Consider the following 22,923-nt stretch of genomic DNA (forward strand, 5'->3'; position numbering starts at 1 on the left):
TGTTGCCTCCTCACCCCATCCCACACCCCCAGACCTGTCAGGCTGAACCCCTCAGCAGGGTGAGGCTGGGGAGCGGGGCAGGACCCCATCCTGGTGGTTCCACTCTGAGGGCGTGCTTGGGGCTGCGTGGAGCCCAGCCACATCCCGGTACCCTGGGGACAACGCTGGCACCCAGCCCCAGTGCCCTAGGGATGGTGCTGGCACCCAGCCGTGGCACCCCAGTATCGACCTCAACCCCAAGCATGAAAAGCCATCGCTGGGGGAAAAAAATGGCATTTACAGTGGTGCTGCCCAAACCCAGGGCCGGGCAGGGAGCAGAGCCAGGGCTGGGGCACATCCAGGCAGGGCAGTGCCCTCGGCTCAGCCCCACTTCCCCAGCCATTGCAAGGCAAACTGGCGTTTTTTTCCCCCCTTAGCTCATTTTTGGGGTAGCTAAACCCAAAGCGGTCAAGCCTAAAGACCAGGTTCGTGGCACAGGCTGGGGAAGCCAAAGCCCAGCGAGCAAAGCCCGGCATCGCCATGGCCTGGCACCGAAGGGCTCTGGTGTCCGTCCCCCCCCCCGCCAGCTGCTGCTGCACCCTGTAAAATGGCAAACGGCGACGGCAACCCTGAGCTGGAGCGATGGGAGCTGGGATCTCCAGGGGACGAGGAGGAAAAAGCAGTGCCAAGAGGGATGCCCACACGTGGGGCCGTGCCCTACAGGGATGTCCTGCAGGGCATGGCAGCGTGGTGGCACCTACCTGCTCCGCTCTGGTGCTGTGGCCGCTGATGAGCCCCGGCCGCCACCATGTTACGGCTCAGCGGCTGCCAGGAGTGTGAACAGGAAACCTCGGCGTTCTGAGGCCTGTGCTAAATTTGGAGAGGCGAGGTGAAGCCTCTTTGCGGGGAGGAAGAGGAGGAGGTGGGACCGGGTTGTGTCTAATAGACACAGCCCCACAGCCAGGGACTCGGTTCCCTCGCCAGGACGTGGCCTGGCACCAGGAGCCCACCCCCAGTGACGCTGCGATGGGGTCCCCCCCCCGGGGCACAAAATCCCCGGGAAAGCAGAGGGATGTCACCGTGTCATCCCCCCCCCGCCCCGGTGCTGAGGGCACTGGAGGCACCGGGAGCTGTGCAGGATGGGGACACAGCAGGGCCCCAAGCCCCACACAGTTGGGCTTTCCTGCCCCGGCCAGGGGTGGCAGAGGTGCCACCGCAGCCCACCACAGGGACAGCGGGACCTCGGCCACCTGCCAGATGGAACCACCGGCCCCAGCTGCACGGGGAGCCTGAAAGAAAGTGTCAGGAGCAGCAGCAGCTTTGGCTGGGGCTGGTCGACAGCCTGAGACCACATGAATGGCTCCCCTTAAACAGAGTGTTAACTCTGAAACCTACTGGTGGCTAACAACAGTCACTGCTTTGAAGAGAAGCACTCGGTGAGTGCACACAGCAGCTCCCGGCTGTGATGGCAGCCCCAGTGGGGACCCTGACCCACGGGGGCTGCTCTGCCTCTGTGGCAGTGGGGAGGGGACGAGTTCCACACCCACTCCAGCACCTCACTGGGGAAGATCAGAAAAAGCCAATTTCTCCTTCTCTGACAGGTTTCACCGGAGCCTCCAGCACCCTTCACAGGGAACGTAGTGGCTTGGGAAACCACATGCAAAACCCAACCAGGTGGGAGGTGGCAGGGGAAGGTTTTGGGGCAGAAACCTCCTTTCACACTGGTTTGCTTCGGGAGGAAAGTTTCCCGTGTGGGGTCCCGCAGCCGCAGCCCTTCCCTGGAGAAGGGGAATGCCGGCAGCTCCTGCCCGGCTGCCCCAGGGCCGCAGCCCTGCTTCCGCGGTGGTACCAGTGGTGGTACCAGTTGAGTCCCCTCGGGAACAGCCCCAGAGACAGAGGGGACACGGAGGGGTCCCCAGCGGCCCTGGGGAACCCAAGGGTGGCTGACCACCCACGCGGGGCCCGGCTGCCCGTCCTTGTGATCCCGGCACAGGAGCAGGATCCAGCGCCTGCATCCCTCCAGCGCCGTGGGCTCCTGCGAGGGGCAGCGATGGGGAGGTCCCGGGAGAAGTGGGGATGGCTGCAATGCGTGTGTGTGTGTGTGTGTGTGTGCGTGCAAGCATGTGCAAGCATGTGTACGTGCCAAACCAGCCAAGCCAGCTGGCTGTGGCTCTGTGGGAAGTGGGAGCACCCTGCCGCGTCCCCCAGCACCGCCAGGGCTGGCTGGGGAGGATTTAGTCAGTGCTGGGGAGGGTCCTCCCCAGGGCAAACCAGTTCCCCAGGCACTGGGGGAACTGGAGGGACACTGGGGCAAGCCCAGGCCTTGAGTCACTATGTGCAAAGGGAGGGACGAGGTACGGGGCAGGCTGCGGGGACAGAGACCGGCTCAGCCGTAGCACCCGGGGAGGAGACACGGGGTTGGGGGGAGCACTTGGGCAGGGGGGGCCTGTAGAGGGGTCCCCGCTGTCACCCTCCCCCCTGGGAGAGGGAAATGGAAAGGTGACAGAGAGAAAGGGAAGGGAAAAGAAAAGTGAGAGGAAGTTGAGAGAGAGGTCGAGACATGAGACCGAAATAGTGCCAGGTTGGTGGCGGGGGCAAGGCAGGGCTGGGACAGGGACGTGTGTCCTGGGACCCCAGAGCACCCCAGTGCCCCGGGGAGGGAGCCGGGGGCTGCAGAGCCTGGAGGGGATGGCAGGGTGCTGGGGGGGGGGTGACAGGGTGCCCACGGTGGGGATGGCAGGGTGCTGGGGGGGGCGATGGGGTGCCCAAGGGGCAGCTGCGTGGGTCTCTGGGTGCGTTACGAGCACCCAGGCGATGGTTAGCAGCCCGCCAGCAGGGAAGGAGCGAGGAGGAAGGGGAGTGCCGGGTGCTGGGGATGGGGAGGTTGAGACAACAAGTCCTCAGGGACCGCAGCGAGATGTCACCACTTCCTTCCTGCCAGCACTTCAAAAAGACAGTGGGCACCACCATCATCCCTGCCTGCACCCTGAACTCACAGCACCCACTCGGTGCTGCTCGGCACCTGAGCATCTCCCCCTCCAAAATTTCACACCTTCCCTTCCTGCCTGCGATGGCTCGAGATAAGCGTCCGTGGTGGCAGCAGCTCACCAGCACACAGCCAGACCTGAGAACTGACCTGCTCGTGCTATGTGTGACCGCACAACCCCCTCATATCCCCCACTCCCCACCCCACACTTTGACCCCCGCAGCACCCAGGGATGTTGCTGGCATCCTGACAGCACCATCCAGTGTCAGTCCCTGGACCATCCATGGAGCCGGGATACCTGGCAGCATAGGGTGCTGGTGGCATCCCCGTGCCCAGGGGTTGGGACAGGGGGTCCCCAAACCCCGCTCCCCGTGCTCCCCCTCGGCCTGTGGTTGCTCTCAGCGGGGGCGGCAGCTGGTGCTTTTCGGAAACAGCCCCCAGCCCTTCACAGTTCTTTCTCGTTTTGCTCAAGTTGGGTTTTCCTGGAAGGGCCTGAGAGCTTAAAGTAACCCGGGGTGTTGATACGAAACGGCTTCGGGTCTGGCCGCCCAGCTGGCACCCGGCGAGGAGAGCGGGGGCTTGCCGAGGTGCACTGAGTGCATCGGGTCTCTGCAGCAGCACATAGAGAGAGGGATGCTCCAACACCACCTGCCCAGGAGAGGCCTTTGCCCGTGTCCCCAGGGCTCTCGAGGCACCTGCGGTGGCAGGGACAGAGCCACCCCAGCCCCTGGGCTCCCTCGGGTGATGCAGGGCTGGGGACTGTCCCTGTGAAGGGGGCTGGCGTGGGGCATCTCCCCGCGGGTGGTCTCAAAGCACCAGAAAGCTGCTGAGCATGAGGCCCATTTTACGGGTAGGAAAACTGAGGCACAGCAGGAGCAGGGACATGAGAAGGGTCCATCTGGGCTGATCCAGACCCATACCACCCCCCCAGGCTGTATTTTTTTTTGGGGGGGAGGGTGTTGAGCCCCTGATGCCCATTTGCACCCATGGGTACACAAGGCTGTAGCGCCTGCAGGCAGAGCTCTCCCCTGGGTGAACCCTGGGTGCCCCCACCCCGTCCCCGTGGGACAGGCACCTGGAGGGTGCTGTTCCAGCCACACCTGCAACGAGTTTCCAGGTCTCAGCTCTGGGAAAAGACCTGAGCACAGAGCGGCGTTGGCCGCAGCTGCTGGCATTTGGGGGTGATGGGCTGTGGAGGTACCAGCCAGCTCGGCTTCCCCGGGGTCACCCTGCCCAGGACTTTGGGTGGGGGGGCCTCTAGCACTCTAAGAAGGAGGAAAACCCCCTTTGCCAGACCACTGGTGAGAGAAGGAAGATGATGCGGGGCAGGCTGATGCTTTGGGAGGTGAGATTCAGCCACAGGAGGAGAGGTTCTGCCTCCTCTCCCCAATGTCCTGCCATGTCCCGCCTGGGCCAGCTCCCCCAAAGCAATTTTCTCTCCCACTGGGTTTGCTGTCAGGGGAACAAGGCTTGAACCAGGGTGGGGGATTTAGGGGGCGAGGAAAGGCTCGTGAGCCCTGATCTGCTGAGGCTGCTGCCTCAGAGGAATATCTCTTTCAGCTATCGATTTCCCTTTATCAGAGAGCAGGAATATGTATGGGGCTGAAATCCTGATCAATCCCTGCTCTGCAGCTGATCGATCAGCTCCTGCCCAAGGGCTTTTATCGAAGGGAGCTGGGGATGCAAAGAGGAGCTGCCGAATTTGGGCACGACCCATCGCTCCAGGCCAAGACTGTCTCCACCCGCCTTTACCCCCTCCTGCCTTACCCAAAAAGCAGCGAAGCCGCGGGGGATCCTGACACCGGGCAGGTCACGCTCCTCACCCTTCCTTTATCAAGCGTCGATACCCGGGGGAGCCCCATCCCCACGCTCCATCCCCACGACAGGGACCCCAGAGCCCCAAAGCTGGAGGCGTGGGGCACCCGCCAACACCCTAAAGCTGGAAAGCAGCCTCAGGGGAGCACTTTTGGGGTGTCTGGAAGGAGGTGCCTGTTAGGACATCTCTTGGGAGCACGCCTGTGTCCCCAGTAGGTTGATGCACCCCCAGCCCTGTGTCCCCAGCACTGGGAGGTGCCGGAGCATCCCTCAATCCTGGCCAGGCTTGTTAGATGCACGGGACAAGCCGGGGGCCGGTGAGGGGGAGGAGCGGGACCGAGGCCTCCGTTATTGATTGCCTCGTAGCCAAAGGTCAGCGGTGAGCGTGCAAGGATGGGGAGGAGGGAGGCGGGTGGCGCTGGGACACGAGGGGATCGCTGCCAGCAGTGGGGCTGTGCGTGGGGGGCACTGAGCCAGCGTACCTGCCTGCCCCGGTATGGTCCCCACCACAGAGCTGCCCGCTAGCCATGGATGCCCCTCGTGCCTCAGTTTCCCTGCCAGCAGATGCAGTGCTCAGCAGCACCCTAGGCTGTGCAGGCAGGGAAGGAGGCGCTGGGGGCTGCAGGGAAGGGAGGTGGAGGTGGGTGCTGGGTTGGGGTGGGGTGGAGGAGGTTTGTGCGTGTCTGTGTGCAGCCAGGAGGGCCGTGTCTGTGGGATGGGCAGGGAATGGGGGATTCAGAGGCTGCTTTTGAGCTGGTGCCTACCTTTCTGGTGGTTAAATGGTGATGGTGACTGTGCTGGGAGATGGTGCTGGAGCCACAGCCCTGATAACACCGTTTCCAGGGCCCTTCAGCTCCCCAGAACCAGCCTCTGATGGGGTCTGCAGCACATTGAGGATACCAGTCACCATCTCTGACAGAGCTGTGACCCACATGCCTGGGTTTTTCACACCCCTGGAGCCTCATCCTGCTGGGCTCAGGACCTGGCTGGAGCCGGGCAGCCCCCAGACAGCACCGCGCTGTCTGCCTGGGGGTTCATGATGCCGGACCACGGGCAGCACCGCCGGCGTTGGGCTTCGGCAGAGCACTGCCTGCCCTCGCCGCGGCCGTGCCGTGAGGGGGAAGATTTACAGGCTGTCAGAGCTGGGGCCAGAGGTCAGCAGGGGTCAGAAAGTCCATTTTAGAGAGGTCACTGTCCACTTCTTTCAATCTAATGAAGCCATTATTTGTGAAAGCGGCCACTTTGCCGGCTATTCCCTTGAAGCCAAGCAGGGCACAGCGACTGGCTCTGAAAGAACAGGAAGGAGTCCCCTTCCCTTTTGCATTTGCCATTCAACAGGCCCCCAAAAAACAAATGCACCACACACAGAAATATGATGCGGGGCCGTCACCGCTGCGGGACTGTGTTGCCAGGGCCGGGGGAGATGAGGTTGGGACGTAAAGCGGCGCTGCCTGGAAGTGCCGTGCTCAGGGTTGTCACTTGGCTGGAAAGTCACTGAGGATGGGCAGAATCGGGGGATGCTGAGAAACTCGCTGCTGAGTTTAAGCAGAGTTAACAGGAAAGCATCTCCAGGAGCTGCTGGTCCCTCTTGTCCATCAGGAAGGGGCTGGCGGGGAGGAAGGTGGTGCACGGTGATGGATTATTTTCTGAAGGATTCATTTTGGAGGAAGCAAGGGCTGATTCCTTGCCACGTTCTTGCCCTGTACCCCCCACGCCTCTGTCCTGTCTGCCCCAGTACACAGTCCCCAGGCCGTGTGTCCACTGGCACTGGGGTGTCCCCTCCAGGGACAGAAGGGACAGAGCGGTTCCCCCGGGGCTGCTCTGCAAACCTTGGCCCCAGCCCTGCCCAGCGCCAGAGGCCCCTTATTCACCACGAGTGGGCTGGGGTCGCTCGTGGGTTTTTATTTTGCTTTCTGTTTTCCAGGGCTGACAGAGAAGCAAAAATGCAGGCAGTTGGCTGTGCCGTCCCCAAATCCCGGGCGGAAGCGGGAAAGGAGACGGGCTGGAAGGAGGGATGAGCCGAGATGAATGGAGCCAAGTGGAGGCGTCTCCCGCAAGTCTTGGGGTCCCCCGTCCCCCCCCCCTTTATTTCCTCTTGCTCCAGTTATCCTGCAAACAAGAGGAGAACGAGAATAAATGCGACCCGCGGACCTGGCCCTCGCTGGCCAGGAGAGGGTGCCAGATGCAGCCCAGCTCCCGCAGCCGCCGGGACGGTCCCGCAGCTGATCCCCACCCGTGGGTACCGGCAGGGAGAGGGAGAGCGTGAAGGCGAGAAAATGTAAACACACACCGTGGTTTCCCTCTTGCCGAGACTGTCCCCAGCCCGGCGTCCCCTCCGCCAGCCCCGTACCCTGCGCTGGGAGCTCTGCAGGCTGCCGGAGCCTGGTCACGAGTGGGAGTGGGGACCCCGGTCTGCGCCCGGGAAGCGCCCAGCCGGACTCTGCTCTCCTGCTGTCGCAGACGAGGGGCTGCTCGTCGGCTTTGGGGACTTGACTGAAGACCGATGTTAAGAAAAAGAGACTAATGGGAGTTTCCTCCCCCGCCCGGTCTATCCCCGTTAAAACGGGCATAAAGATGAGGTGACACCCTATGGGCGTCATGGAACTATTAACGCTGCTGTGTGCGCGTCACGGGCACCTTCTGCTCCACCCGTGCCTCGTGGGACCCTGGTTCACCTGCACTGCGGGAGGTGGCAGAGCCTTGATGGGCCGGGGGGGCAGGCTCGGGGGCAGCTCTGCCCCAGCCCCGGCCGCCTCTTCCCGAAGGCTCACTCGTCTCCCTGCCCTCGGGGTGCCCACGCAGAGAAAAACCACCATCCTCCTCCTCCTCTTCCTCCTCCTTCTCTGTTGTCCCCCCAGACCCGCGGGTGAAAGTCCCGTGGGGCTACTCAGCTTTGCGGGGAAGGGGCAACGCGGAGCACCAGGGTGTGGGGAGCCTCGGTGGCGAGCGGGGTGTGTGCGGGGAAGGAGGAGGAGGAAGGGCAGGAGGAGGAGGAGGAGGAGGAAGGGCAGGAGGAGGAGGAGGAAGGGCAGGAGGAGGAGGAGGAGGACGGGCAGGAGGAAGGCGGCAGCCGCCCAGGACCCTGGACAGGGCGGTTGCCGTTCAGCACCATGGCCAGCGCCGGCGGCGCGGCAGCCACGGGGGTGGCGGAGACCTCGCGCGGGGCTTCCCACGCGGGATTTTGCCGGCAGCGCCGGGCCGGGCCGGGCCGGGGGAGTCACCCCCGGGTGGGACCGCGGCCTCTGGCGTGAGCAGCCGCCGCACGGTGTGTGTCGTCGTGTCCGTCCCCCCCCCCCCCCCCCCCGCTGCTCTCAACGGTACCACGCGAGGCGAATCCCGCGTGGGGGGGCCGCGGTCAGCGCAAACGGACCCTCAGCTCTCCCTGCGGCGGGGGATGAGGGTCACTGCCAGCTCACCCCAATTTGGGGGCCTTGGCGGGCCCCCCCCCACCCTACGCACACCCCACACCGCCCGGGAGGGGCGGCGGGCGGCGCTGTGCCCCCACGGGCCGGGGCGGCAGCGGGGCATTGTCCGCCCGCCGGAAATGGAGCTGCTGGTCACTCGCCCTTTGTCCCCGCCCGGCCCGGGGGGCCACGGGCCCCCGCCCCCGCCGCGCCTCCCCGCCGCCGGCACCGCCTCGGCACCGCTCCCCCCGCCGGCGGGAGGGCAGCCTGTGCCGCCGGGCCAGGGGGGGAAGCACGACACGGGGGAGGGGGGGACACGGCCACGGGAGTTGCGTGTACCTGGGGATTGCACGGCCGCGGCAGTGCACGACCCACTCGCGGGACACGGGATGGGGCTGGAGGCGCGGGAAGACCTCAGTGTCCCGGAAAACCGGCCCTCCCCGCTCCCCAGTGCCTCGGCCCGGTGCCGGTTCCCCCGCCCCGCCGTGTCCCGAGGAACGGGCCGTGGCTCCCAGGTGGCTCCACTCGTGGGGGCAGCTGGGGGGGGGGGGGGGGCGCGGAGTAAACGACGTGGAAACTCCTCTCGGTCCTTGGGGGTCCCACCTCCTCACCCCCCCCCCCGGGGGTCACGTCTTCCCTTGACAGGTGGCCTCGCCCCTAAGTGTGTGGGGGGTCAACCCACCCCCCCCCCCCAAAATCCCTCCCGGAATGTGTCGCTATTACCGGGGGGGTGTTAATTAGGATCACGTGGGGGCGGGATGGCGGAGCGGGGCCCGGCGCCCCCCGGCCCCGCGGGTGGGTCCTGGGGGTTGGGGGGGGGGGGGGGGCGGGGGTGGCGGGGGCTGCTATTGTCTGCGAGAATTTGGGAGCCTTTGAAAAAACCCTCCCGCTCCCTCCCACCCCTATTGTTGGAGTGAAGATGGAGTCAAACCTCTCCCGGCTCCCTCCCGGCGGGGTCTAAGCTGGGGTTTTTGTTGAGGTTTTTTTTTTTTTTTCCTTTTTCCTTTTTTTTTTTTTTTTTTTTTTTTTTTTTTTTTTTTTTTTTTTGGCTGGGCTGATACCCTCAAAGCTGGCCGAGGAGGAGGAGGGAGGAGGAGGCGGTAACAGCCACAACTCGGAATTTGCAAGCGAGTGTCGGGATGGGGTCTGTTTCCAACCAGCAGTTTGCAGGTTAAGTTATATTATTGTCGCAGCCCGCCTCGGCTCCGCGATTATTAATAACGGCGGCAGAGCCCGGCCGGGGGGCGCAGGGGCCCCCCCAGCTCCCGGCCCCCCCCAGCCCCGTTGCACCCCAGCAGCGAGGCCGGGCCCGGCGTGGCCTCGCTCCCCCGCTGCAGCTCCGGGGAGTTCGGGGCGGGGGGGGGGGGGGGGGAATTTTTTTAATTTTTTTTTTTTTTTCCCTACCCCCCCAGCCCCAGGATGAGCCCAGAAGTTTGGGGCTGGTGGCGGCTGCTGGGGTTGTTTGGGAGCGGTGGTGTTGGGGGGGTCCCTGTGCAGTGGAGGGGGGGGATGCTAATGGTAGGGGAGAGACTTTCCCCAGCGTGGCTTGCTGGGGGTAGGGGGATTTCGGGTTGGTATTTTGGGGGAGTTTTCCCCCTTTTTTCTGGTTGTTTTTTTTTTTTTAACTTGACTTTTTTGTTTGGGGCTTTTTTTTTTTTTTTCATTTTTAACGTTTTTGAGGGAACAACGGATTTAGGGCCCCCACCCCACGCACCATCCGGGTTGTGCCGGCAGGAGCCGCCTTCATTTCCCCCCCCCGCTCCTGGGGTGATCCCCACGCACACGTGGAGGCCGAGCTGACCGCTCTGTTTGGAGTGGGTTTTCTGAGGTTTTTTTACCTTTTCCATCCTGGGGAACCCAAGCAAGCTTTGGGGCTCCAGCTGCGGGGGGCTGGGGGGAGGGCAGGGGACCCTCGGCTCCCCCAGCCCCTCGGCTCAGCGGCTCCGTGGGTCTTTCCCCAGGTGCGAAGCCGGGCGAGGAGCCGGCCGGAGACTCGCCCAAGGCTGAGAACGAGTCCCAGCCGCTGCACGGCTCCGGCATCTGTAAGTGGTTCAATGTCCGCATGGGCTTCGGCTTCCTCTCCATGACCGCCAAGGGCGGCGCGACCCTGGACTCGCCCGTCGATGTCTTCGTGCACCAGGTACGGGGGCCGGATCCCGCGTGGGGTCCTGGGGAAGGAAGGGGGTGCAGCCCCTGGCACCCCCTAAGGAGGATGTGAGGCGGGATGAGGACTCCCACGCCGCCTACACGCGAGGTCGTGGCTGCCCCCATCCCAGCTCGGTGTCTTGGGGGAGCCGGAGTCCCCCGGGTTCGTTTCCCCGGGGCGAGGCGGGTGGCGAAGGGCAGGCAGAGCCGCTCGGCCCGAGGAGCCCAGGGCTCCTCTCCGGGGACCGGCCCGTTAAGCTGATCCCCGCGTGATTTCATTTTCCCACCATGGTTCCCTGGGGAGCCCCCCGGGGCCGGATCCAGGGGAGCAGGTGCCTGCGGGACGTGCTGGACCGGGGATGCTGCGCACCCCACGGAGGGACCCGGGGACGAGCTGGTTTCCTCCTGGGAAAAGGATCCTGGGAGCCCTGAGTCAGGCAGGGATGCAGGATTGGGCTTTCCCCAGCCGGTGGCTCATCCTCGGGTGGGGGGTATCTCTGCCCGGGCCCCTTGTTTCGGCTGCGGCTGGCACAAAGGTGCGTGGGGTCGCGTACGTGCTCCTATGGATCCTGTATGGTAGTGACAGTCTCGCGTCTGGATTTGATCCGTACGCACCTCGCTGAATGGGGAAGCCCCGTGGGTGTCGGTGATCCTGCGCCGAGGGAAATCGTGGATTCGGGGCTGTGGCTGCTTGAAACCCCCCAGCTGGTGGGGGAGGATCTGCTGGGGGACCCCATTTAGGAGTTGGGGGAACGGGCTTGGTGCCCAAATGGGAGCCAGTGCTGAGAGGGAGATGTGGGGCTCGGCGCCGGCTTGGATGGAAAGAGGTCTGTGTGATGAGCGTGGCCCGTGCCCCCTTGTCCCGGGAAAGCAGCGGCCCTCAGGGTTGGGGAGCAGAGTGAGCATGAGGAAGGGAGGCACGGGCGTCTCTGGAGCAAACAGAGTGGTTTTGTGGGTATGGTTGGGAGCAGCCGCCCAGGATTGAGCCCAAGGCAGCGTGATGGTGCTGGCTCCGGGGAGCCCCTGGACCAGCCGGCTTCAGTGGCTGCTGCTCTCCATGGGCCCAAATTCCCCCAAACTGGAGACCATCCTGGGGTCTGCTGGCAGGCTGGGGGTGCAGGACTGAGCCCCTGGGCTGTGCACATCTCCTGGGACCTGGGGGTCTCTCACCCCCTGCCCGTGAGGCAGTGGCTGCTCCAGGCAGGGCTACAGTGACTTGGCAAGTGAATGGTGACCAGGGGAGAATTAAATCCCTTTTCCTTCGGCTGCGGTGCGGTGAAAGTGCCTTGGTAGGTGCTACCGTCCCAGGCCGTGGCTGGGTTTCCAGGCGAGGGCTCCAAATTAGTCTGCAAAACCCAAGATCATGGTGCAACGAGTAAGCAAACGGGTCTTTGCATCTCAGTGTAGCACGGTGGGACCCAGTGCCGGTGGGGGGGGAAGCCTCCCGCCTTCCCTCCCTTCTCCCCGAGGTTTATTGCCCCTAGACAGTCTGGTTTCCTGATTGCTCTTGCTCACATTCCTGCAGGAAAAGAGAATTAGCTGGGGTGTCTCTGCCAGGAGCATCCCACCGCCCGGGGAGAGGTGCAGCCTCCCGGCATCCCCCGTTTACCAGGGCCAGGGGAGCCGTGGGGTCCCGTGTGCAGGGTTTGCCGCGTTCGGGAAATAGGGTGAACGCTGGGTAAAAGTGGGTTATTTTGGGTAGCAGAGAGGCAGCGTGTGCGTGTGTGATTCTCCTGCGCAGCGACGGGCAGGGTGCTCCCAGTGCTGGGCTTGGCGTTGCCAGAAGCGAGGTGGCTTTGGGCTGATGTCGAGTCTTTCTCCTCCAGGTCAGGCTTCGCCTCCCGCCCTGCTTACCGGCGGCACAAAGTCGCCGCTGACCTGCACCGAAACAGCTGGGGCTGATGCTGGCGACTCTCCGACTGCGGAGCATCCTGGCACCGGCTCAGCCCCGGGCCCTCCTCGGAGAGGGACCAAACTCACGCTCCCACCCCAGCCCCGATGCTTTCGGGTGGCTTGCGGGGAAACGGGCCCTTCTGCCGATGGTCTCCCCATCCCAGCATCCAGGCGCTTCTGGAGAGCGGGTGCCGACTCTGTTCCCTGGGGAGGGAGTCAGGCCTGGGAGGGCAAAAGGCAGAACTGGCTTGGAAGGATACAGATGGGGCGGGAGGTGCTGGGCTCAGGGTGCTGGGCTCGGGGTGCTGTGCCCGGCGCCCACCACCCACACCACACACAGTACCCCAAACCAACCATTGGGCTTTAACACCCCAGAGCCCCCCGTAGCCCCCTCCCCTCTTCATTTACATATGTGAATGATGACCCACAGGAAGTAATTGTGGGAGAAAGAAGGGAATTGGCCTCTTTAGATCTATTAAATCACTTTATTACAGGAACCAGGTCTGAATGGCCCTTCTCTGCAGGGAGCGCGTCTCCATCTCCCTCTCCCTTTATCTGATCACAAAGAGATTAAAATCTCGGCAGGACAGGAGACTAACAGGGCTCCTCGGGGCTGCCTTTCCCTCGCATTGTGAGCTAAAAATGAGGCATTTGGGTTCAAATGCCTCCCCTGGACACTGGAGATGGATTCATTTGGGGGCTGTGAGGAGACAGTGGGGGATGAAGCACGGAGGAGCAGAGCAGGTCGTCCCGGGGAGGCGAAGGGCTGAGCAGCACCCATGAAAGGGTGGGGGGTCTTGAGGTGGCAGAAATCGGGCTGGTGCTGGGGAAGCCCCCCAAAGCTGCGGTGGTCCCCTGAGGATGCGGCCCCTGGGCTTGCGCCGCGACTCTGGGCATCGTTTACAGGGGTGCGGGGCTGCTGCAGAAGATAACATGGAAAAAGGGAGAGGAGAAAATCTGGGCACCCCATGGCCCCAGGGCTCGGTGCCGCTGGCTGGGGCGGAGGAGCGAGCGCAGCCCAGCAAGGCTGGGGTTTGCAGCCCGGCCCCAAACCTGGCCCAGTAGCCCCGGCTGAGAGCAGAGAGGAAGGGGCTGGGACCCCTGGGAACCGCTGCTCTGCACAGATCGGCTGTGTCTCCCAGCGTTTCTCCAAGCCGACAGGTCTAAATCACTGATAAAAGCAATGTTAGCTGGATTTTTTTGGTTTTTTTTCATGATTTTGGCAAGAAGAGCTTCTGGGCATTGCTGGGACCCCGTGGCTGCTGTGGCCACAGTGTTCGGTGGCATCTTGGTGACGTGGTCCCGGTGTCCTCGCAGGGACAAGGCTGTGCCTGAGGTTAGACCCGCTGGGATGTGGCACTCCTGCCCTGTCCGAGCGCTCAGCGCCATGTGGGCATGGCGGGGAGGGATACGGTCCCCCCCACGGTCCCCTGGGTGCCGCTGTCCCTGGGAGCGTTGCGGGGGGATGACGGTCGGGCAGGCAGGGGCCGGGGCAGACGGGGGTGGTGGCTGCTGCCCAGCCGTGGGTTTTGGCCAAGCCGACCTGGGTTGTTGCCCACCTGCGCTCGTGCCGTCCCCCTGTGTGCGGCCGGGGACGGAGCCAAGACGCGGGCATGATGTGAGCCTTTAAAAAAAAAAAAAAAAAAGCACATGTTTGGAGCAGCTCCATTCCTGAGCACACAGGAGAGCAAAAGCGGGAGCACAGGGGAGGATTTCCCCATTGGGGAGCAGGGTCCCCCCCTGCCTTTCCCTGGGCTGGGGCGCAGGGCAGGAGCGGTCGGGGGGATTTCATCTCTGCCGAGCCGGGGTAGCGGCAAAGGGAAGGGCGAACCTGGTCAGAGCAGCAGTTTGAGTTAGTCCGTGCCTTGGTCCACGATGCCTACAGGGGCGTGGGACGTATTTAATTTCTTGCTTTTTCTGCTTTCTCATGTGCATCGCTCCTGTGTTTGCTCTCTGCAACCCGGGTCACCCAGGAGCGCTGGGTGGGCACCCTGAGGCACCGGCATGGGTGGCTGCAGGACCCGGGAGCACCAGGGTTACGTGTGTCCCTGGGGAAGGAATCTCCTGGGGTGTAGAAACACAGGTCGGCATCCCCACCTTAGGGGTGAGGGGATAGTAGCAAATTCCTTTTCTTTTTTTTTTTTTTTTAATTTTTTAAACAACCGCTGGAATAAAATTGTATCGCACCGCTTGTGCGCCACGTCCTGATGGGAAATAGTGAAAGAGAGCGGCTTTATTCCACCCCTGAAACTCCCTCAAGATGCACACAAAAAAAGCCTCCTGTCTCTGTCTAAAGATTAACTGATGGCTGCAGGCACATCCCTTCCCCCCAGCTCCCCCTTCTCAGCCCCAGGGTGAGGGGCAGGGAGAGAAAACACCCTTAAATGGTCTCTCCCAGATAAAATGGCCCAAATGAATGGGATTGCTCCCGTTAAAGCCCGGGAGGAGGGCTGGGATGGAGCCGCTGGCTTGGCAAGCCCCTGTCCCTGCCACCGCCAGCTCCAGCATTTCTTTTTCCTCGTTTACTTGGTCCTAAGAATAAGTGGGATGAAGCCAAAAATCACTGATGGAAGGTGTGCTGCTGCTGCTCCTGGCCGTGCCCTTGCTTTAATAGGGGAGTATGAAATTAATATGCGGCCGCTGATCCCAATTAGCTGCACCCTGGGAAGCACGGGAGGGTTTGGCACCCTCAGGGTGGGGAAAATACAACTGAAGGAGCTGAAGGTGTGGATTCAGGGCAGGTAGCTGAGGTATTAAACTCCTTGGTGGATACTTTTTTCACCAGAATTAGCATCTAGCATTTCATTTTGCTGGCTTATGGTGGAAAATTAAGAGCAAGCGTAGTTACTTTGGCAGGGAAGTGGCTTTATTTTGGTTTTACTTGAATTGGGGGGAAAAAAAATCCTTGGGGATGTTGCTTTAGATGACAGTAGGGAGAGACCGGAAAGCCCTGGTAATATTTTGTTAAACCCCCTGTGCTCTCCCCATGGGTTCCCATAGGCATCACCATCTTTATCTCCGCACCGAGCCCCCGGAGCTGAGGGAGGACCCTCTTTCCCGAGCAGCACCCGCTGGCTGCTTGCACAGGGGCTGAGCCGCAGGAAGGGACCACGGGGCGATTCCTGCTCCGAGCCGTACGTGCACGAGCCTGAAAATAGCAGCAGCGCAGTCCGCCGGTGCTCGAGCTGCCGGCACCGCTGCGTGCTTGGGAGAGGGAAGGGCTTTGCTCGGGGACGGATCCAGGCGCCGGCCGTGAAGGCGAAGGGACGTTTTCCTGCTGGCGGTGGGGTGCTGAGCTGCGGCACGGGGGCTTGAGTCACCGCTCCGACTTGGCAGGGTCTGACCCTGCCGAAATCTGCTTTGGGGGCTGCTTGGTGTCAGGCGGTGCCCAGCTGAGGGGAGACCTGCGCTGCCGGAACAGGGCTGGGAGCTGGGCTGAGGCTGCCCGGTCCCAGCGGGATTGCGATGGCATCGCTCGGTGGCTGGTGGAGCCGGACCGATGTCGGCCGCGCAGGAATCGCTGATGGGCCAGCCCAGGCTGGGGCACGGGTCAGCCCAAACTGGGCGAGTGTTAGCCCCCGCACACCGGCTTATTCCTGGTGCAGGAGTCGAAGAAAGGGCTGGTCTGCACCGGCTGCACCAAGCCTGAGCGCTGCGGGGCCGGGGGTGGCTGAGGGCTGGGGCTGCTCCCCCAGGGATGGGAATCCCCCTTGGGACGGGCTGTGGTGGGGCGAAGGCGGCTGGGACGCGCGAGGCTCTGCCGGCCACCCTGCACCCCGGTCAGGCTGGCTGCTGCATCGACCGCAGCAGCGTGGGTCTGGCTGGCACAGAACGAGGGATCTGGGGGGGGACAGGGACGCTGCAGCTCTGGGGGACAGAGGCAAATGGGGCAGCACGGTGGCCAGGGTGCCCTGAGCACCGTTATGGGTGCAGGCTGAGCAGAGGCGACCGTAGTTGGGTTACCCCCAGCCTGCGGGCAAAGGTGGGGCGCAGTGACCTCCCTGGGGGCTCAGCAATCCCTGCGCCCAATGCCAGGACCTGCCGGGGGGTCCCATCTTCCCTGGCCCCTGCGGGCTGCTTCCCTTCTCTGGAGTGGGGGAAACTGAGGCACGGGCGTTGGCTGCAGTGGGGTCGGGCTGCCCAAAACACTTTGGGCATGGCCTGGCCATACCCTTGGCACAGCTCAGCGCTGCCACTCACGTTTCCGCAGCCACTCTTAACCCAGCGTCCCAACCCGGCTTGTTTTCCAAGGGATTTGAGTTTAAACGGCTGCAACGCTCCCGCGCTGGTGAGAGGCGAGGTGCAGCGGCCGCTCCGCCCCAGGCCCCTCCGGACACAAAGATGGTTTGATTGAGTGGCCGGGGCTGGCTGGGAATAAACGTCCCCTTGTGTCGCACTGGGGAGGCCGCAGGGACAATGGTGACCCCGGGGCCGGCCGAGCCCCTCCAGGGTCCGGCAGGGTGGGGGTGAACCGGAGCCTGGTGGTTTGGGGAGCAGTGGCTGGATTTGGGGTGTTCCATGGTGTCACCCCTCCGGGTGGGGAAACAGGTCTAATGCTGGGATCTGCGGTGAGGGATTTGCTGGGTGGGAGGAAGAGGAGGGATGAAGGCACCCACGTGCAGGTGGGGAAGGCGCGAGTGTGGGGGGCACCCAGTGCCGAGGGGACGGTGGGCAGTGCTCGGCCGCTCGCGTGCTGCGTCTTTGTCCGCCGTAAATAATTGCGGAGCTGCTGGGGTGCAGGATGGGTGGAAAGGCAGAGAGGTCCTGCCCGTGGCATCGCCCAGTGAGGGGGTACCCAGGGGGCTGCAGAGGGGGGTGAAGTGGCAGCACCTCTGCTGCTGATCCTTGTCCCACCGGTTAACTCTGGACCCTAATGATAACAAGTGCAAGCCTTGCTCTAGGATATGCTTTAAAGCAGTTTTATTATGAGGATGGCAATGCTTTGCGATCCAAGCCCAGGGTCATCCTGCACCCCCCGTACCAAAACCATCCCCCCAAGATGGAACCCTCAGCTCAGCCGTGGGACCCACATCCCAAAACCCCAGCACCCAATGGGCGAGACCCGGCTCTCCCGCAGCGGGCCAGTTGGGCGTGGGGCTGATGCGCGGAGGGGCCGCAGGGGGTCAGAGGGGCCACGGCCATGCCGGCCACCCTTCCTCCCCCCGCCGTGGCCTGGAACTCCTGGAATTTGGGCAGCGGGAGTGCGGCCGCCGCCGGCCCTTTGTTCTCGCTGGCCGGTGGCTCCCGGCCCTGGCCCTCCCCTGCGCTCCCCCTCATCCCCAGCATCCCCGGCTTGCTCCAATCCCCCCCTTCCTCTCTTTATTTTTTTGGGGGGGGGGTGTGTGTGTGGAGGCCTGGGAAGGCTCCGGCTTTGTGTGTGGTGTGGGACAGGGGCTCTGGGCCCCTTCCTTTCAGATGCAGGAGGTATGCAGCTAATTCAATGGGCTGCAGTTTGATTACCTATCTGATAACAGAGGAATGCCAGCAATGTGTGTGTTTTGGGAAGGGGGCAGGGGGGATGCGTAGGGACCACCAGCCACTCTGCAGCTCACATCAAAAGGCTGCAGCGGGGGGAGAGCTGGGGCGCCCCGGCCACTGTCCCCCCCTCCTTCCCCGGGGAGAGGGCGTTTCCTTTGGCCTTTTGGCGGAGGGGGCCGGGGAGGCGGTTGTCATCCTCACCCGCTCCTGGAAAATAAATCGCTTCCCCCGTCATGTTGCAGCAGCTTCTGCCCCAGCCCTCCTCTTCCTTGAAATGGGGGGGAACGGATGGCTCGGGGAGGGGGGGGGAACGAGCTGGACCCCCGGCACTGCCCATGGGTGATGGTGTCCAAGGCATGGGCTGAGCTGGGGGAGGGGGGGAGAGCCCAGCCTGTATGCCGGGGTCCCCCCTGCCATGGCTCGGCTTTGTCCCAAAGCTTGGGGCTGAGCGCCTGGGAGTTTTCATCTCCGCAGTGTAAACACAGCTGGCCAGGCTGGGGCTGTAAACACCCCCGATAAGGATCTCTGGCTCTCGTCCCCCAGCCTCTGGAGCTGCCACGGAGTGATGCTCGGCTCCTCCTTGCCCCCAAAATGCTGTGGCTGCTGCTGGAGTGGGGCAAATTCTCCATCTGTGGCAGCCCCCGTCACCCAAACTGCCTTGCACGGGGATTTGAGGGGACTGGTGGGGCAGCACGCTGGGGATGGGGCAGGGTTGGTGGCCGACCCTGAGGTGCCAAAGCCGAGCCGGGCACCTCCTGTGCTGTGCTGGCAGTTGCTTTGGACACAGAGCTTCTGCTTGGGCAATGCTCAGCACCCTCCTGGTGATACTCAGCGCTTGGGGAAAGCCAAGCTGGGGTTGGGGAGCAGTGTCTGGCCCTTGCGCTGAGCGTGGCAGGGTGCTTGCCAGTGGTAGGTGATGATGGGACTGCTCAGGTCAGCCCTGGATGGGCAGAGGTTGCTGCTGAGACCCTGTCGCGTCCTCCTTGTCATTGGGGACCTTGTAGCTCGTGGTTTGGCTCTTCCTTTTGGGTCCAGGAGTAGGTCAGAAAATGAAGGTTTCTGGCGATCCCACCCAGACCGCCCTGGACCCCGTCCCAGCAGATGAATGGACCAGGTGGGTCCGGGTGACCTGGCCCACCCGGGCCCCAGGGCACAGAAGGGGTGGAAAAGCAGCAGAAAAAGGGGCCTTGAGGGTTGTTCCTCGAGCTCTGCCACGTTCCCACTTCTCGTGTATGCCCATGGACACACGCAGGTCCTGCGAGACCCTGCTGAAACAAATTCACTCCTAAAACCCAACAGCTCCATCTCCTCCTCTCCTAAAAGCAGAGATGCTTTTATGTGGGATGTTTCCATGTGGGTCCTGATGAGAGTTGGGGTCGAAGATGGGAACCGACCATGCCTGCCCATCCCCGGGCAGCGTGTGCACGGAGGCTTGGTGCGGGAAGAATGGGCGGCCGCAGCCCACGTGACGGGAACTCGCTCGGCCATGAATGGGGGAGATGCTCCATTCATAAATGCAGAGTCCTGCTGCAGCCGCGCAGGCGTTGGCGCCGGCTCTGCCGGGAATCCCCAGCCCGCTGGAGCTGCTCCTCCCTCTGCCAGCATATCCCCCTTAACTCCTTGCTCACGCTCGTTTGGGCTCCGCTAATGAAGTCAAGCGAAAGCCCCGCTGGAATCGCTGCCTGGGATGCAGCGGTCCTCTGGCAGAGCAGGCAGCGTTGCTCGTGGCAGCGCTTGCTGGCACGGGGGACAAGACATGTCAGCTGCATTGCCCGGTTCGGCTCCTTAATGATTTTTTTTCTGCTAAAATGGATGGAGCTCATGGAAATGGAGTGGATTTTTCTATCATCTCACAACCCCCCTCCCCAGCCTGGGTCTGAACTCCCAAGTCTGATTGCACAGTGATGACTGATGTGGTAATCCTGGGAGGGACAGGAGATGCTTCCAGCAGTGACAATCCAGGGCCAAACGGCCTCTTAATTAATTATTGGGGACATTTATAGGGCTTGAACTGAGGTGAGCTGCAGTGCAGGGACTCAGGACCAGCAGTGCCAGCTTCCAGCCTCCTGGCCTTGCTGCAGATCCTGCCACGAGCGGGGTTGCACGTGCCTGTGCAAAGCCTCGAGATCCTTTTGCTTTTTTAAAATGATGTTTAGGATGTCCCTGCGAGCATCCCCAGCACAGGGTGTCAGGAGGTGCCGGGGCAGCTCTCGCTCCCCCGGGTGGGGCTGGGTGGGAGAAGGGGACTGTTTCGCAGCACTGAGAGCCAGCATTTTCCAGAAAATGCTGAAATTCAGGGCAGAGCTGACTCTGCTGGCCCTCTCTTGCCAAACCAGTGAGTCCCACTCAACCAGGCGCCTCAGCTCACCGGGGGCTCTGTTTTATCAAATCGGGCTCCAGAGATTTTGGGGAGATGAAGGTGCCCGGCTGAGCTCAGGCCCCTCACAAGGAGCAGGTACAGGGGACGTTGGCAGCTCCGGTGCCACGGGAGGCGTTTGCTGGGCTGGGGCTTGTCGTGTGCCCAGCAAACACCCCGGCTTGGTGCTGACCCCCGTCCTTTCCTTCTGCCCCCCGCCCCCCCCCCCCCCCCCCCCAGAGCAAACTCCACATGGAGGGTTTCCGCAGCCTGAAGGAGGGCGAAGCTGTCGAGTTCACCTTCAAGAAATCATCCAAAGGTTTGGAGTCCATCCGGGTGACCGGCCCGGGGGGCGTCTTCTGCATCGGCAGCGAAAGGAGACCCAAGGGCAAGAGCCTCCAGAAACGCAGATCGAAAGGAGACCGGTAAGGAGCGGCTGGGGCCTGATCCAGGGCAGGGTCTGAGCCCTGCGGGCACCAGGAGCCGCCCAGCACCCTGCCTGCGGCATGGGGACGGGCTCGGGTCCGGTGGGGCGGGCAGCGACCCTTCCTCTGGGAAAGCGGTTTCCTTCGGCGGTTAATGAGTGGCAGATGCAGCTTGGTGGGGAAAGGGCAGCAAACCAGCAGCAAAAGGGCAGAGGTCAGGGACACCCCGGGCGGCCGCTCCCCTCGTCTGGGGGAGCCGCGCTGGGCAGGGGTAATTTTCTTGAAGAGAAACCCTTCCTTGTGGGAAGGAAATGGCCGGACGTCCTGGCAGCATCTCCCATGGTGAGGCTTGGAGCCCTGGGGCAAGCTTCTGGCCAGCCCTTCATCCCCCCTCTCTTCTCCCATCCTCTCCATCCTGGCTGCCCAGGGATGCCGCATCCCAGCTTTCCCTGTGGATGCTGCCTGCCCCACCTGGATGTTCTCGCAAGTGGGTTTTAAAATTGGTCAGAAAGGAATTGGGAAGGAAAAGGAAAGAGAAAAGTGTTGTGGCTGTCCTAGAAGGATGCAGGATCCTAGATGGATGCAGGGGACGCTCCCTCTGCCCACACCACTCTGGTGTGAAGGTGGCACCTGAGGGGACGAGTGCTGCAAGGGTACAGCCGTGAGAGAAGCCACGTTTGAGGTTGTCCCCACACCAATGGCCACAGTCCCTGCAACCCTTCTCCCGGCTGGGGCTGTCAGTCGTCCAAGAGCCTTTTCCTGCTCTGCCACAGCCTTTTGGTCCATAGTGCGTAACCCTGGGTGCAGGGTCTGTAGATGCAGGAGCCAGAGGGGTGGCAGCCCCCGACGACCCTGATTTTTGTCCCTGAGCGCTTGGTTTCGGTGCGGGGGTTTGCTGCCATCTCCTGGGTACCAGCAGCACCACTGAGCCAAACTGGCCGTGCTGGAGCTGGGGCTCTGCAGGGACCAAACCCAGCACCACCACCCACCCCCAAAAAGCCGACCCCACATCCCCTCAGTGGCCAGGCCATTTTAAGCCCAGGTCTGTCTGCAAAGCCAGGTGGGTCCCAGTCACTGCCATGGCAGCTTCCCACCTCGTTTAATTTCTTCTCGAATCTTTCTCCTCACTCCCCCCACCCCCCCCACCTCCGCAGATGCTACAACTGCGGCGGGCTGGACCACCATGCCAAAGAGTGCAAGCTCCCGCCGCAGCCCAAGAAATGCCACTTCTGCCAGAGCATCAGCCACATGGTCGCCAACTGCCCCGCGAAAGCACAGCAGTCCCCCAGCTCCCAGGGAAAGCCTGCCTACTTCCGAGAGGAGGAGGACATGCACAGCTCGGCCCTCCTCCCCGAAACGCGGGAATGATGGCGGGTGGCAGGAAGGGGGGGCTTCCATCGGGATGAAAAGGCTTCGGCAAGGCAACGGGCAGTTGTGGGGGCTTGGAGGAGGGAGGGCAGGGTGAAGGACTGGGGAGGGAAGATGGCAGTGCTAACGGCGGGGGCCTGGTGTCCCTGCATGGACCTTTTCCCCCCTGCTCCCAGCCTGGGGAAAGCCCTGCTTTAATCGGGATGGCTCGTTCCAAAAATAGGGGGAGGCAGCACCTAACACACCTCATCCAGCTAAAAAAAAGCCCCACCATATTTGATTAATCTTTATTCTTTTCCTAAACGAAGCCAGGCAGTAGTGTCTCTGGGAGGAGGAGCAGAGAAGCAACATCTCAGGGAAGAGCTCACGGCTCCATGTTCTCCTGAGCTTCAAACAGGCTCCAGCACAGCCTGGGTGAGCTGTGGGGGACCCGCTCCTACGCCTGCCCCGTCCCTCTCTGCCCCAAGGAGGGAGGGCGAGGGGGGAAGGCTGGCTGCAGAGCACCGGGAAGATGCCCATGGGCCGGCCCCATGGGTCCATCTGCTCCTCGTGGCTTCTCACTTGCAGGTCGGTGCGAGGATTTGCAAGTTTTTTTTCTGTGGTCGTCCCATTGCTGAAAGCAGCGGAGCCCAGATTTGGGCTCGGTCTGGAAGGAAATGGCGTGTTTCTCGTGGCTGGGCTAACGCTCGCCACCTGCTTGTGGGCTTGGAGGAGATCAGGTCAAAAGAAAAACACTTTCCCCCCCCACCCACCCCAAGCCTTCCAAGTGCCAGCCCCGAGAGCACAAGGTGTTTTATGCAGCCAGCTCTTCCCCTCTAAGGCTTCTCCCCGCCTCCAAAATGCAGAGCCAGGGAGCGGGAGGGCTTCACAGCGTGGCAATACTCTGTTAAGTCTTGGGCACCAGACATGGGGCAGAGCCAGCTCCCAGGGATGTTGCTGGCAGCGTTTTCCTCGGAGGCTGTGTATGCAGCCCACCCGGGGCTCATGCAGATCCAACCGTGGCTTGATCCAGACATCCTGGCTCTCCCCACGGGCTCTGGATCAAACCCCCACAGGACAAAAACTTGCCTCTGC

The 22,923-nt window shown here is 62.7% G+C and overlaps 1 protein-coding gene across 1 annotated transcript; it reads left to right on the forward strand.

Annotated features, from left to right (window-relative positions):
- The first annotated feature begins 9,024 nt into the window (after positions 1-9,024).
- On the forward strand, positions 9,025-21,849 carry LIN28A (lin-28 RNA binding posttranscriptional regulator A). The gene is made up of 4 exons (XM_075774020.1): positions 9,025-9,354; positions 10,146-10,324; positions 20,297-20,481; positions 21,636-21,849. Exons 1-4 carry the CDS (start codon positions 9,324-9,326, stop codon positions 21,847-21,849), a joined length of 609 nt encoding a protein of 202 aa, XP_075630135.1. The 5' UTR covers positions 9,025-9,323.
- The last annotated feature ends 1,074 nt before the right edge of the window (positions 21,850-22,923 follow it).

Source organism: Balearica regulorum, chromosome 22 (assembly GCF_011004875.1).
Source record: "Balearica regulorum gibbericeps isolate bBalReg1 chromosome 22, bBalReg1.pri, whole genome shotgun sequence".
Lineage (NCBI taxonomy): Eukaryota > Metazoa > Chordata > Aves > Gruiformes > Gruidae > Balearica > Balearica regulorum.

What these genes read in the sequence shown, in the direction of transcription:
- LIN28A (XM_075774020.1), top strand. Translation starts at nt 9,324, where the DNA reads ATGGGGTCTGTTTCCAACCAGCAGTTTGCAG. An exon ending in TTCCAACCAGCAGTTTGCAG is followed by an intron (nt 9,355 to 10,145) that starts GTTAAGTTATAT and finishes GTCTTTCCCCAG; the next exon opens with GTGCGAAGCCGGGCGAGGAG. An exon ending in CGCAGATCGAAAGGAGACCG is followed by an intron (nt 20,482 to 21,635) that starts GTAAGGAGCGGC and finishes CCACCTCCGCAG; the next exon opens with ATGCTACAACTGCGGCGGGC.